The sequence below is a fragment of the Podarcis filfolensis genome (assembly GCF_964270895.1).
Source record: "Podarcis filfolensis genome assembly, chromosome: Z".
NCBI classification, from domain to species: Eukaryota; Metazoa; Chordata; class Lepidosauria; order Squamata; family Lacertidae; genus Podarcis; species Podarcis filfolensis.
This window is the reverse complement of record NC_139617.1, coordinates 42,383,197-42,399,230: the sequence shown is the minus strand read 5'-3', so window position 1 is coordinate 42,399,230 and position 16,034 is coordinate 42,383,197. Positions and strand designations below refer to the sequence as shown.

The 16,034-nt window shown below is 42.0% G+C and overlaps 1 protein-coding gene and 1 long non-coding RNA gene across 2 annotated transcripts in view; one reads left to right on the top strand and one right to left on the bottom strand.

Annotated features, from left to right (window-relative positions):
• Nucleotides 1-544: 544 nt before the first annotated feature.
• Nucleotides 545-15,355, bottom strand: LOC310754968. The gene is made up of 2 exons (XR_014544118.1): nt 15,322-15,355; nt 545-1,058 (listed from the first exon to the last, which is right to left on the bottom strand). It is a non-coding gene; the product is annotated as an uncharacterized lncRNA (long non-coding RNA).
• TNFSF8 (TNF superfamily member 8) overlaps nt 9,939-16,034 on the top strand; it is a 30,330-nt gene continuing 24,234 nt past the window's right edge. The window contains exon 1 of the mRNA XM_083597456.1: nt 9,939-10,554. Within this exon, the coding sequence (XP_083453582.1) occupies nt 10,357-10,554 (198 nt within the window). The 5' untranslated portion in view covers nt 9,939-10,356. The remainder of the gene's footprint in view (nt 10,555-16,034) is intronic.

The window sequence follows — 16,034 nt, the reverse complement described above, 5'->3', positions numbered from 1 at the left end:
ATTTCTCTTTTTAGAAACTCCCATCCATCTTGAACTCCTTTCTCTTTGAGTATTTCTGACCATGGGATCTCACCCATTAGCTCCTTCAGTTTTTTGAAATTGGCCTTCTTAAAATCCATAGTGTGTGTCCGACAACACTTAGCTTTCCCTTTCCTTTGTATTGTGAAACATAGGAGGACATTATCATTTCATACCAAGTTTCCAAGTGTATCCACTTCCTCCCTGTTGGTGAGGATCTGGTCCAAAGTAGATGATCCCCTTGTTGCTTCTTCCACCTTCTGGGCAATGAAATTGTCAGTGAAGCAATGGAGGAATTTGTCAAACCTTACATTCTTGTGTGAGTTTGAGTCCCAACAGATATTGGGGAAGTTGAAGTCCCCCACAATTGTTATTTCTCTCTATTTTGAATGTTCGGTAATCTGCTCTAATAAGGCATCAGCCAAGTTTTCAGTATGGCTTGGCAGTATATAGCATTCACACACAGTCAAGTCACTGTTGTTTCTCTCTCCTTCAATCCCCCCCCCCCCATATACTCTCAATCTGCTTTCTATGTTCCATGTCATGGATTTATTCACAAGTGTAAACATCCTTTACATAAAATGCTACTCCTCCTCCTGTCCTGTGTGGTCTGTTCCTTTTGAACAGGTTATACCTCTCAATTTCTACATTCTAGTCATGAATCTCATCCCACATTTGACATCCTGTATTAAAAGCTCCAGTTTGTCTTGCTTGGTTCCCATACTTGTTACCTATCAAGAAAAAGCTAAAATAGACACTGCATGTTTGATTTCCAGATTATTATTTTTATAGAAATCCTCCTAGGTAAACCACAATTCAGAGCAAGCAAAGAGAACAAAAAAGGTACAGAACAGGGGAATTCTACGATCTCCTCATTCATAGTACTGCTTTGTAGATGAACTGGATAACTTTCTCATGTCATCTAATATTCTAGAATCACAAGAACTCGGTTTGGCAGCTTAGTTGTAATGGATTTGTCGGGGGGGGGGGATTCTTTTTTCAGTACTATGCCCACACATTGCAGGATCCTTATGCAGTCCCTGAAAGATAGTAGATGTGTGGTAAATAACACCCCAAAATATTTGTGCATCTATGTGCATTTTCCCATGCAAACACACACACACACACACAAATACACAGGATGAACGCAAACCCCCAGTGGAAATGACACATTGGAAACTTCTTATTGTAGTCACAAACTGCCAAGAGTCAAAAGCATAGAGTCAGACAGATCTTTATCTATTGCCACTGAAATGCTGAGGCTTATTTCTCAAAATTCCAGAACTGAAGTTTCTTCCCCTTGAGGTTATTGCTTATTTCATAACACCCACCACTGCCTCCTCCACCCCAATGATCTTCTTATTTGGCTTCCCTAAGTGCTCATTTTTTGAAACTTATGCCCTGCTCTACCCCTTCAGTTTTTAGGGTGCATAACATTTTTTTAAATCACATTGGTGTTCTTTTTTAAAAAAAGCAAGAAGAGATTATAATTACACTTTAAGGCCCCATGGATTCTCAGAACCCCAGGTTGTTTCATTTTGTCAGAGATTTCCTGGTGGAACCGTCACCAGTCAGGCAAAGGTAACCCTCTCATCATTTTCTGAGCCATCAATGCATTCTGTGGGAGTGAGTTCCACAGTTTTTTTCTCTGGCCTGAATCTTCCAGCTTCATTTGATGTCTATGAGTTCTAACATTATGGGAGAGGGAGAAAAGCTTTTATTTATCCACCTTCTCCATGCCACAGATATTTTTATAAACTTTTATCATGTCACCTCTTACTCGCCTTTTCTCTAAACTAGAAAGTCCCAAACACTGCAACCTCTCCGCCCCGCCCCCCATTTCTCTCTACCTGACTCTGGGTAATGTTTCACAGCTGCTGCTGTCCCATCATATCTGGCTCACCTGTGCCTTCATTTGCAAAGGGAGCAATGTGGAAGGCAAAAGCAATTCCTATCTCTTCCCAACAACAGTGCAACCCTATGCAGAAGTAAGCAGATTTACAACACAAGTCCCTTTGAGTAAGCAGGTGTAGGAATGCAGTCCCATTTTCCTTCTGACCCTTTCCTCTTCTGACCAATGCTTACAAGAGCTTTTTGTGCACATTGATACAACAATGGAAGAAGAAGAAGAAGAAGAAGAAGAAGAAGAAGAAGAAGAAGAAGAAGAAGAAGAAGAATTGCTACACAATTATGACTGTGGCCACACACATGCATGTATTGTGTTCCACAGTTACCTCATGAATGTTTGGCTGCAATCTATCCAGATAGGCTGTGGCAGGGATGGGAACCTGAGACCCTCCAGATATTGTTTCCCTACAACACCTAACATCCCTTATCCCTCGAGAATGGGACTTTGTATTGTGTTCCACAGTTACCTCATGAATGTTTGGCTGCAATCTATCCAGATAGGCTGTGGCAGGGATGGGAACCTGAGACCCTCCAGATATTGTTTCCCTACAACACCTAACATCCCTTATCCCTCGAGAATGGGACTTTGCTATACATCTCAAATAAGAGATAAGAATAAGCATCCTCATTGTGCACTTCTGCCAGGATGGCTTCTTTGACTGCTGCCCATCAATCAGGATTCTAGCTCTACGAATGTTAAATCTGTCTAACCACTTGAATCCCCTCCTATGCCCAAGAGGGGAACCTATATCTCTCTGGGTTTTTCTGGAATCCAACACCCGTTATCCCTGACCCATAAACAGGCAGATGGGAGCAATTGGTGGCAGTATCTGTAGAGCCAAAAGTTAGTCACTCTTGATTTCTGCCAAAACATGTCAAAGTCTCTCTCATAAATACTCATTCCACTATGTTAAATGCATTTTTTGATTAATAAATGTGTCAAATGTCTTCCCCACCCCACTTGACTCATACCTATGTACGCAGGTCTTTGCTTATGTCAAGTTCCAGAGAATTATGTTAATTTGCCCTGACTCACTGTTGCATTCCTGTTTTTCAAAGATTGTAACCCTGTTTTAATGTTTTTAATGGACTGTTGTATTTTTTTTGGCTTTGTTCCATCTTGAGTTGCTATACAAAGAGGAGCACTGAAATGAATAAATAGTGGGGTCTAACCATTTTTATTGTCATCTTAACGTCAAAGCGTATGAATCTTATGAGTAACTCCTCTGATTATAGCACTAAACCACCTCTCTCTCTCTCTCTGCTTCTTTCATGTTATTAGATCTTCTGTTATCTAAATCTTCTGTGGTATCTTGTATATCATTAATATCTCTCTCAATCCATTGAAACCCTTCTCCAATATATAAAAAGATTTTCAAGTTTATCTCTTTTTGTCAAAGTTATTTTTATCGGTTGCGGGTGGCTCTGTGGGTAAAACCTCAGTGCCTAGGACTTGCCGATTGTATGGTTGGCGGTTCGAATCCCCGCGGCGGGGTGAGCTCCCGTCATTCAGTCCCAGCTCCTGCCCACCTAGCAGTTCGAAAGCACTCTTAAGTACAAGTAGATAAATAGGTACCGCTTACTAGCGGGAAGGTAAATGGCGTTTCCGTGTGCTGCGCTGGTGCTGGCTTGCCAGCTGCAGCTTTGTCACGCTGGCCACGTGACCCAGAAGTGTCTTCGGACGGCGCCGGCTCACGGCCTCTAGAGCGAGATGAGCACGCAACCCTAGAGTCGGACACGACTGGCCCATACGGGCAGAGGTACCTTTACCTTTACCTTTATTTTTATCTTGAATTCAGATCACTTTGTGTTCCAAAGCTGTATTTGATGTATAATTTATTAATATATTTTTTCCTCATCGCAGGAAGGAAATATGCAGCCCACCGCTTCCCTGTACCTGAGACCTACTGCATGCAAAGCAGATGCTGAACTACCAATGAGCTACCACCCTTCCCCTAAAATAGGAACATAGGAATCTGCCTTATACTGAGCCTGATCATTGGCTCATCTATTGTCAACCCTGGTTGGTAGCAGCTCCCAAGAATTGCAGGCAAGGGCCTTTCGCTGCCCTACCTGAAGATGCTGGAGATTGAATCATGCAAAGCAGATACTCTATCACTGATTCACAGCATGAGAAATAATAAATGAAAGAGAATGAATGTGTTTGAGTGCAGCCCTAACAGAAATTCTTGCTAATGATCTGCCTGAAGACAACAAAAAAGAAATATTGATTCAGTCAGTGAAAACAAAATCAGATGTATATATTTGGAATGGGCTTAGTGGATAAAAGCCATGAGAACTTTGATTGTACTTTTTTAATAATATTTTTTTATTAATTTTCCAATATTTGCCCAATATTACCACAGTTTTGCCAATTATACAGATTCCAATTAATATCAAAATAATTCCAATTATTTCCAGATTTATACAATTTAATCAAAGTGGTTTCCCATGCTCCTTGATTAATGTTTTTTGTCCAGTTCTTATATTACGGTTCATATCTTTTATTAAAACCTAATTACATTTCAGTTGGTATTTTAATCATTAAGATAACAGCTGCCTTTTTAGCATTTTCTATGCATTTTAATACCTCATCTAACTTTCCATAGGATTTAAAATGAATTGTTCTAATTATTTTCCTTTTTTCTGCATGTGTCAGTCTGAATATGTCCAGTTATGTAAGTCCTTGGCATTCGCCTGCTGTCCTATTCTTGAAATTCCTCCAAATGCTGTTGTCTCTCAGTGTAACTGGGAGTGGGGCTATAATTGGGGTGGAGCTATAATCCTGGAGAATTCTCAAAGCATCTCAATAGCTCCCTCCCATAATGCTCTCATCTTGCTTGGTGTTTCCGGACAACAACATACTCCCAGACCACTCTTTCTCACTACTCAGTCAACATCTAGAAATTTCCACAGCCCAGGAAAGAGGGATCCAGCTTCCGCCACAGGGGACCTTCGAGTACTTTCATCTATGGCTCCAAATTCCTTTCATCTTTACGGCTGCATTTCGGCCAAAGTCCACTAAAGTTTTATCTCTTCTCTGTTGTTGTTTTTGTTTGGGGGGTAGAGATGGTATCTGCTCTAATTTTCCAAGATAATCCATTCAAGAAATAGAGCTCCCCACCACCACCACACAGCTAATTGTTATTTTAATCACAAGTTTTATTCCATACTGCAATCAAATCTAATTTTGTATCTTTAAAATTTTGCGTCTGGAGAGGGTTGCCAAATCATTAATAAAGAAACTCAAAATAAACAGGAAACCAGAGGCTCCCCTCTCCATCATCCACTGCCCACACCAAATAAAACCCTTTTCTCAGTTTTAAACCTCAGATCAATGCAGCTGGGTAATTTCGCAGTTCGGATGACAACATCTCTCAGAGTGCACCTGACTTTAAACCCAATTAAAAACCCAATTAACAGGAAAACCTATGCTTCTTAATGGCAGTGTAGGAGAGTTTTTAGCAGGCAAAGTGCTTTTACACTCGGCACCTCCCTGCCATTCCATGCCACAGTGAGAGTGAGAGCCAGGTACTGAGACAAGGTAAAAAAAAGTAAAGGACCCCTGGATGGCTAAGTCCAAACAAAAGCGATTATGAGGTGTGGCGCTCATCTCGCTTTCAGGCCGAGGGAACCAGTGTTTGTCCACAGACAGCTTTCCGGGTCATGTCGCCAGCATGACTAAACCACTTCTGGTGCAACAGAACACCGTTACGGAAACCAGAGCACATGGAAACGCTGTTTACATTCCCGTCAGAGCGGTACCTATTTATCTACTTGCACTCGTGTGCTTTCGAACTGCTAAATAGGCAGGAGCTGGGACAGAGCAACAGGAGCTCGCCCCATTATGCGGATTCGAACCGCCAGCCTTCTGATCGGCAAGTTCAAGAGGCTCAGTGGTTTAGAACACAGTGAAGCCTATTCCTCCCTTCCCTGAGAGGAATTTCCAATAATGATTTATCCTCTATCATTCCTGTTTTTCTCTGCCTTTGATCCCCTCAATGTCATGGGAACTGCCTCCATTAAGGCAGATAGGAACCTGAAACCAAGAACTTTGGTTGTACTGTTAGTTCATGTATATTTACTCTAACCTTTTCTGGAAATAAATTATTCATCAAGGGATTGTGCAGCACCAATGACCGTTCCCCACATTAAATGGGGGGCGCCTTTTGATTGGTTGCATGCAGCCCCCCCCCCGAATCCCAATGTGACTCCTGGTAGTTCGGGCTGGCTTCATCATTCCCAGGCTGGATACCTGGAGGTCTTCACCTACCTCAGCCAATTGCCCAATCCTGCCTGGGGAGGCTTTGCCAGGGGATTGGCCAGGTAAGGGGAGGGACCATCCTGCCCACACAACAGAAGGTGAATCTTACCTGCGAAGTGGCAGTCGGCATGAGTTACAGAGAAAGCTATTCCCCCAGATTAGTATTGTCTACAGTATTGCTTACTTCTTCACACAGCGCATAGTGGATTAGACAAATTCATGGAAGAGAGGGCCACAGATCTATGAGAACTTTCCCTCCCTCCAAAAAATTCCATAATCACATCCGACAATACATTATTCAATCAATGCTGAAATAATTCACTCTTGTGGGAAAGAACAGCAAAAGTATTTTCTGTCATTAACTATGCGCTTGAGTAGCTATGATCGTAATGCAACCTACAGGTTGTGCAATATGAAACATGAAACCATGATGAGGAAGTACAGTCACTTTGAGTCTGTTCATAGGGTATTGGATGCCTCCATTTTCTGTGGGCTTGTACAGTTGTGGTCATCACAATATCAGCTGAAGTGAGTATTCCAGATACATGTTAATTAATAGGGATGCTGCAGAATTTCTCCCAAAACAGTCTCAGCAAAGTTTTTCAGGGACTTGTTAATACCCACCAAAAAGCAGGGGTAAGTTTTTAAACACACTGAATTCTTTCCCAGTTCAGAAATTCAAGCTGCAGAAGAATTTAGGTAGCAAAATGTCAAATACAATGTAAACAACTGTAAAGTGATACACATTGGGGCAAAAATAATAGGAATCACATATACACTAATGGTTCTGAACTGATAGTGACTGACTGACCAGGAACTGCCAATATTATAATGTTGTTATAGAAAGCTACAATGCAATCACATTTTAAATATTCTGTACAGTTCTGGTAAGGAACGCGGGTGGCGCTGGGGGTTAAACCACAGAGCCTAGGGCTTGCCGATCAGAAGGTCAGCGGTTTGAATCCCCGCAACGGGGTGAGCTCCCGTTGCTCGGTCTCTGCTCCTGCCCCTGCTCCTGCCAACCTAGCAGTTCGAAAGCACGTCAAAAGTGCAAGTAGATAAATAGATAAATAGGTACCGGAAGGTAAATGGTGTTTCCGTGCGCTGCTCTGGTTTCGCCAGAAGCGGCTTAGTCAAGCTGGCCACATGCCCCGGAAGCTGTATGCTGGCTCCCTTGGCCAGTAAAGCGAGATGAGCACCGCAACCCCAGAGTTGACCACAACTGGACCTAATGCCCAGGGGTCCCTTTACCTTTACCTTTACAGTTCTGGTAATCTCACCTCAATAAAGAATCTGGAAGAGATTCAGAAAAAGGCAACCAAAACAATCAGGGGGAGTGAAACAACTCCCAAGTGAGAAAAAGTGGCAACATTTGGGGGTTTTCAGTCTGGAAAGGTGAAGCATCTGGGCAGTATCATGTTTCTAAGATCTGGTCTAACCTTGCTCATCTCACTGGCCAAATCCATCGAAGCAGGAAGAGTTTCACAAGGGTTCTTATTAGGCTGGATTTTGCTGGAAAATAATATTCCTGGGTTGATGTGGTTCACTTTTAGCTTGTGACTTTGCCCCTGAACTCTTGCTTCCACCTTGACTGGGCCCCAGCACAGTCCTGATGCTCAGTTCCTAGCCCCACTCTGCCAATTGTATAAACGTTTGTGTACAAAAGGCTACAAGAAGCCTTAGTGAAACTAACATGCTTTCTCTCTACCACCACAAGTACAGATAGAGGTGAAAATGACAAGAAGTTCAAACCCACTGCAATATTCATCTCCAGAGTGAAATGGTATCTCTGATTCACTGCAGAGATAGAGGGCAGGGGAGAGAAGCCTAATCAAGATGTGAGACCTCACCACAGAACAGAAAAGATGAAATTGACAAGCTTCAACGTGAGATGGGGAGCTGTTTCCATTCCCTCGTAGCCAGTCTCCCAGCAGTACACATACCAAGGGTGGGTGAGGCCTCAGCCAAAAGTGGACAAGGCAATTGATGTGACTCTCAGTACAGTACTCTACTTTTCAGCCATGCAAAATCCAGATGTTTCTACAGCTTCCGCCTATGCTTCTCCATTACCTGTCCAGACAAACAAGAGACATTTGCACAGTTGGAGGACACATTGCAGTCAGGCAACAACACTCCATGTGAGCATGGAGCAGGGCCAGTGAACAGGATGATCAGTAGAGAGGGGACAGCATGGCCCACCTTTCAGTGTGATATTAAGGTAGGGAGACAGCAGAAGAAATGAGAGTGCTTTTATCTATAAATACATGCTTGTATATTTTGTAGGTATGGCTGATTTTTTTTCTTTTGTATTGTGGATCTGCTAATAGTTTTTATGAGCCCTGTATGTTGTTATTTTTTGTAGTTTATACTGATGTTTTAAGAGGGTATCTTACCTCAGGCATAGCCAACATGGTGCACTCTAGATGTTGGACTATAGAATCATAGAATTATAGAGTTGGAAGGGACCATGAGCATCATCTAGTCTAAGCACCTGCAATGCAGGAATCTTTTGCCCAACGTGGAGCTGAAGCCCATGTCCTGAGATTAAAAGTCCCATAACTCCCTCTGCCTCTGGCTGCTGGTCATGCTGTCTTGGATTGATGGGGGTTGGAGCCTAAAAGCATCTTGAGACCACAACATTGGCTACGCCTGTCTTCTCCAATTGACCAGTGCTACTCTAAACTATAGTGGCCCTTTTGAACTTGTATACGGAAATAGAATGAGATTCAGAAAGTAAAAAAAATTATTTCTCATCTCCAGGGCTGTACTGAAAGAACTTCAATTTTAATAATCTAGATTGCAGGTATTCAAGGCTTTGACAAATTGGTCTTCTCACAAACGAAACATATTTAAAGGGCAGAGGTCAAATGACCTTTTAAAAAATATGTGACATGATTTTATTTCTCATACAAATACAGTGGTACCTCGGGTTAAGAACTTAATTCGTTCTGGAGGTCCATTCTTAACCTGAAACTGTTCTTAACCTGAGGTACCACTTTAGCCAATGGAGCCTCCCACTGCTGCCACGGTGTGATTTCTGTTCTCATCCTGAAGCAAAGTCCTTAACCCGAGGTACTATTTCTGGGTTAGCAGAGTCTGTAACCTGAAGTGTCTGTAACCTGAAGCGTCTGTAACCCGAGGTACCACTGTATTGAGGCACATGGTCACTCAGTGCCATCACATATGCAAATGCCTGGCTCATTTAAGGCTATATAGAACATTTATTCTCAATAATGATGGAATTAATAGATGGAAAATACTTTTATTTTTACAAAACTTTATTATTTGTAAAAGAAATCTTTGTATGAATTAATGCATTATTATTCCTTTGGAGTTGTGCTGTATCTTTGTACTTCTGCCCTGTGATGCCTTATGATTTAAATTTTTGATTCTTTGTTTTCTTTTTGTTGTGTTTGCGCTTTTATTTCTTTTATTTTTACTGTTCTGATATCTTGATGTTGTAAACAGCTCAGAGATTTCTTTATAATATGGAGCAGTATATGCGTGACTTAAATAAATAAATAATGAACAAATGTGCTTGGGATGTCTCTAGATACCCAGAAAAAAAAAACTGTGAATATTTGATACCATGGAGTGGAACAGTGTAGAAAGAAAGGAGCATGTTTTCCATTGCATTTATGTTGAGGCTGTACACTTGTTTCTAAATATATATATATATCTGAATCAGCAGCTCTGGGAATTCAGATCTCCAAAGCGGAAATCACTCAGTGTAGCTGCATCATCACATGAAGAAAGGAAACAAGTCTGCAATTTGTGAAAGAGGAAGTCACCAAAATTGAGAGTGATTTATTTTACCAAAATGTGACAATGGGGTTGTACAAATCTACTGAGAGAGGGGAATGAGCCGTGTTTTGTTGCTACTCACTATTCATTGTGAGGCACTACAAATGGGCTCACGCAAGCACTGTCCTGGTGGAAGTCTGTTTTGGGAGTACCGAAAAGCCTTCTCTTTGTTGAGATCATAGTCGACTCACCTCCCGCCTCCAGATCTCCTCTCCTTTTTTTTCTTCATACGGCAAGTGATGAATCTATTTTTTCCAGATCACATGAGCCAAAATGTAGGGGAATCCTCTAAGGAGCAGTGACTTGTTTGAAGGTGATCAGAAAGAGGTATGGAGTGAAAGGCTTGAAGACTTCATAAGGGGATGAACTCTCAGGCAGAACGGAAAGCTTTCATGCAAGTGAATTGTCCTCAGGAAGCTACCAGAGATATGACTGAAGAAAGTGTCACCAGGAAGTTCAGTGCCCCAATCCAAACATACTTCTGTTTCGCCATCATTTCTCTCACAATCTGCCTTCTTGCATCTTTGGGAACCATTGTGGTCTTGGTACTTCAAAGGACGGTAAGTTGCTTCCTGCTTCTGCCCTAGGGCTCTCTTAACTCCTGTTATCCAGATAAAATGTTGAGTTTCAGCTTTCATGGCACACCTTTTGCAATTATTCAGGCTTTGGCTTCAACTGATCCATGAAAGCCAACTCCACTGTACAATGCCAGTCAGTTGCATTGCAGAGAGTAGGTGACTGGATATGAAATACAGGGTGAGATCTTTACTGCTTGAAATGTCACAGAATTCCTACAAGCAGACTCAACGTGTTGATTTCAAGCTGTTGGAATAAGGACATTTGTTTTGCTGATGGTATTCTGTAAAACATGGGTAGGTAAAATGTTGACATCCAGATATTGTTGGACTCCAATTCTCATTAAAAATGTGGTCAATATTCAAGCATGTTTTAAGCCAAGAACTATTTCACAAATACAGAGAACAGCAAAATTTAAAGTGCTATTACATTTTGTTTTATGTATTAGTCTAGAAGGTGAGGTTGGTTTGCTCAATTTAAATTCTCCTCCATCCCTAATTGGAAACTGTCTTATATGTGGTCATATTTTACTCCTTGGAGTCTAAGGCAGAGACAGTTCTTTCCTATCACACGCTGAGGTCCTTTAACTGGGAAATGACTGAAACTGATCCTAGGACCTTCTGCATGCAAACACTATGCTCTAGCACTGAGCTATGGTCCTGATCTACCTAGTGAATGCTTATTTAAGAAAAGAAAATGTTTGATAGACTAAAAAGGCGCCCCATATAATTGTGCACATATGTATGTACACACATATTGGATCCAACTAAATTATACACACACTAGACCCATTGAAATTAATAAACCTAAGCCAGGGATATCCATTCATTTCAATGGGTCTACTCTAAGCAGAAAAAACACTGAATTCATAAAATCATATAACGGTAGAGTTGGAGTGACCCTTAGGGTCATTCAGTCCAACCCCCAGCAAGGCAAGAATCTCAGTAAGGATAGCAATAAGGATTCAAAACAGAGAATGGGGAGAAGGGTTAGAAAAGAAATGGCAGAAGCAATAACTTTAGGGGTATCCAATATCCTTACTTGGATACTTTCCCCTCCAAAAAGTATGGCCCATTAGTAGATGATTTTGGGATACTCTCCCTCATGTTCTGAGCTCCTGGGGAGTCTCCAGCGGAAGCTCTCTCACAACCCTTGATTATTCATTATTAATTTGTGGGTTTCTTTTTACATAAAAGTCTCAAGAAAATTCATAGAAATATAATAAGATCATAGTTTTAAAAGCAGTACAAAGCACATACTGAAAACATGACTTAAAACCGTTCAGAATGAACCCCTAAGGCACAATTTTTTTATGCATTGAGCTGTTGAAATGTCTTCAGGTATTCTTGTTATTATTTTTTATGTGTTTAATGGCTGCTCACAATAAATTGAACTGATTGCTGAGTAAAACACAGTCATGACAGACTATTTGCTATGCAATATTAACTTGTTTTATTTCTTTTCCCTGGCAGTGAGGCAGTTGAATGCTACTTTTGATTCTTTCTTTTGTCATCCTTTTCTTTGTATATTGTTTAAAACCATATAGAAATAAATAATAGCAATAATAATAATAATAATAATAATAATAATAATAATAATAATAATAATTTGGGAATGGAAAGAACCAAAGAACCAAATGTTTGGGGAGTGAGATAAGATGAATATTGGTGGAAATAGCCATGATAATCTCATGGGAAACTGAGTTTGAGTGGGGGGGGCATGTCACTCAAGGGCAGTGGTATGTATTAGAAGGAATGGAACCTACTTTGTAAAGTTGTGCCAACAGAGATGGAGGGTTAGATTCCCTTCCCATTAAAAGGCAAATCAACCTGCTTTGCAGTTTCTGAAACAGTATGCAAACCAAAACAGAGCCATTCTATGAAATGAGTACTTCTCCAAAATTTTGCAGGTCATAAATTAACATTATAGATGTGATTGGTTTCCAGGATGATTATTATTTCAGTAGGAGACAAGGTCTTAATAGCATTGAATTTAGGAAATTGTTTCTTAATGTTACTGCATAGAAAAATTATCAGTAAGAGTTAAGAGGGGAGGGAGAAACCTGACTGTCTAAGCTAAATTTCACAGCAAAATTCTGAAAAGGTTTGAAATCCAAAGTCTCAAGGGCATAGGAGCCAACTCCTGGGGGCTGAGGGGGCTTTGGGCCCCCTAATAAAATATTTGAGGGGGCTGGGGGTCCCCAAAGTTGACGAGCATTGCCATTCAAATGGTGTGTGTGCATTGCATCATGTGATCGATTATGTGGGGCAGGGCTTACCTGGGTCTTCCCAATGGGATTACATAGGGATGTAATATAAGGATCTCGTAATACTAGAATTTGAGGCTATTCATCCAACGAAACTGAATGTCAGAAGATTCAGAACAGACAAACTATTTCTCCCTGCAGTGCATAGTTAAAGCTATGAAGTTCACTCCCAAAAGTTATACTGGTGGCCCCCAACTTGGGTGATTTTAAAAGAGGATTAGATAAGTTCATGGAAGATAAAACCATTAAGGATACTAGCTACAGTGGCTGTACTTTGCCTTCATGGTCAGAGGTAGCATGCCTCTGAATACCAGTTGCTGGGACTCATAAACGCGGACAGTGCTGCTGTTGCACTCAGGTCCACAGTTTGTGTGCTATCCATGGGCATCTGGTTTGCCACCTTGCAAACAGGGTGCTGGATCAGATGGGCTAGATCAAGCAGGTCTACTCCGAAGTTCTTATAAAGGGAAGTTCCTAGTACAGATAATTCAACAGTCAGTCTGTGAGCATTTATAAAAGGATTCTGTGGTTACTAAGACCCAGCATGAGATTCCTAACAATTTTTTTTTGGGGGGGGGTTACAAACTCAATGGATCAGGGAAATGCTGTGGATATAGTACCGTATTTTTCGCTCCATAGGGCGCACCGGACCATAGGGTGCACCTAGTTTTTAGGGGGGGGAATAAAGGGGGGGAATTATTTTTTCCCCCAGCCCCAAAGAGCAAATAAGCCAAGACAGCCAGCGGGATCCATCCTGCTGGCTGTCTTGGCTTCCTCTTTAGCCACGCTCAACCTCTCCAGCTGGGAGAGGCTGTGTGCCGCTTTGGCTTCATTTCTGGCCGCAGGGCTGGGGTGGGGGAAGCCCGAGCTTCCCCCGACCCCAGCCCCCAGAACGGGTCTGGAAGCGGCAAGGTTGCGAAGCCTTTGGAGCGCAGCGCGAGTTCCCTCTGCGTTCCAAAGGCTTCAGGTGGCTATCCCTTTTCATTCACCGACCCCTCTCGCTCTCCATTCGCTCCATAGGACGCACACACATTTCCCCTTCATTTTTGGAGTGGAAAAAAGTGCGTCCTATAGAGCAAAAAATAAGGTATATCTTGATTTCAGTGAGGCTTTTGACAAAGTCCTCTATGATTTTCTCTTGAGGAAGCTGCTAAAATGTGGGTTGAATGAGGTAACTGTTAGGTGGATTTGTAGCTGGTTGACTGACCAAACCCAAAGAGTACTCATTAATGGTTCCTCAACATCCTGGAAAAAAAGTGACAAGTGGGGTGCCGCAGGGTTCTGTCCTGGGACCGTTGTTGTTCAATATCTTTATAAATGATTTGGATGAAGGAATTGAGGGGAAGCTCATCAAATTTGCAGATGGCTCCAAACTGGGAGGGGTAGCTAATGCCACAGAAGGCAGAATCAGAACTCAAAATGACCTTAATGGATTAGAGAACAGGGCGCAAGCTAACAAAATGAATTATAATAAGGACAAATGTAAGGTTCTGCACTTAGGCAGGAAGATGCACAAATATGGGATGGGGGATACCTGGCTTACTAGTAGCACATGTGAAAAGGATCTAGGGGTCTTGGTGGACCACAAACTTAACATGAGTCAACAGTGTGATGCAGCAGCAAAAAAAGCCTAGGCTACTCTAGGCTGAATCAACAGACATATCAAGGGAAGTCATAGTACCGTTCTACTCTGCCTTGGTTAGACCACACCTGGAATACTTTGTCCAGTTCCGGGCACCACAATTTAAGAAGGATGTTGACAAGCTGGAATGTGTGCAGAGGAGGGCAACCAAGATGATCAAGAGTCTGGAAACTAAGTCTTATGAGAAATGCTTGAAGGAGCTGGGTATTTTTAGCCTGGAAAATAGGAGACTGAGAGGAGATATGATAGCCATCTTCAAATATCTTAAGGGCTGTCACATGGAAGAGGGAGCTTCTTTGTTTTATCCTGCCCTTGAGGGTAGGATTCGAGGTAATGTCTTCAAGCTCCAAGAAAGGAGATTCCAACTAAGCTTTCAGAAAAACTTTCTGATAGGAAGAACTGTTCAGCAGTGGAACAGACTCCCACAAGAGGTGGGGGACTCTCCTTCCTTGGAGGTTGGATGGCCATCTGTCATGGATGCCTTAGCTGAGATTCCAGCATTGCAGGGGGTTGGACTAGATGACCCTTGGGTAACTTCCAGTTCTAAGATTCTATGATTCTATGGTTTTAAGTCTGGAAGATTCAGGACAGACCAAAAAAAGTACTTCTTCACACAGCACCTTGCTAAACTATGGATTTCAATGTCACGAGAGGTGGTGATGGCCACCACCAACATGAATGGATTTAATAGAGGATCGGACAAATTCATGGAGGATAAGGAGGATATTGATGGCTAAGTTCTACCTCCTGAATACTAGGAATGAGGGGGTGTGTGCAGAAAGCAGTATTTTGTAAGGTACAGCACACAAATTAAGATGCACATCTGCATCTGGTCCCACTTACCATTGGTGTGTGGCTCCCAGAATAATATCCATGAGGGTGAGTGTTATGTACTGAGTTGAATAGGATCCAAACTGCAGCAGTCTGATTGGTCCTAGAACAATAGGATTCAGAATGCAGCAGTCTGATTGGTCCTAGAACAATGCAGCAGTATGATTGGTTGGCAGGAACCACCCAATCATGCTCCAGATAGAAGTGAATCCACAACCTGATTGGCTTACAGTAGAATTCCGGAATTAGCCAATCATGTGCAGCCCATTGTGTAAATAATGTATATAAAGCAGATGCTTTGAGGGGACTTTCATTCATTCCTCCTCACCACTACGAGCTGAATAAAGAGCATGAAATCACTTTGCGACTCCGAGTATATTTCAGTGAGCACCACCAGGATTTACACTGTGATGCCAGAAACAAAGCCCCCAGGATTTGTGCTTTGATCTGGTAGACGTCAGTGCTTCACTTCCCAGACGTCACAAAAGCGGGGGAGGCCAGAAAGAAAATGATGTTGCTATACTTTCAAGAAGTAGCAGCCTGTGGTCATTACATTGGTTGATAGTGTTTATGCAAATCCAGCTGCGAAAATCAGGTGTTGCTTGCTGGTCTTCTTCTTAGCATTGCCAAGCCAGTACAGCTGCAGTAAAAGATAGAAACCAAAACTAGGAAAATTCCCCCGTTAATGTCTAGACTCTAGACATTTAGCAACCACTTTCTTCAGC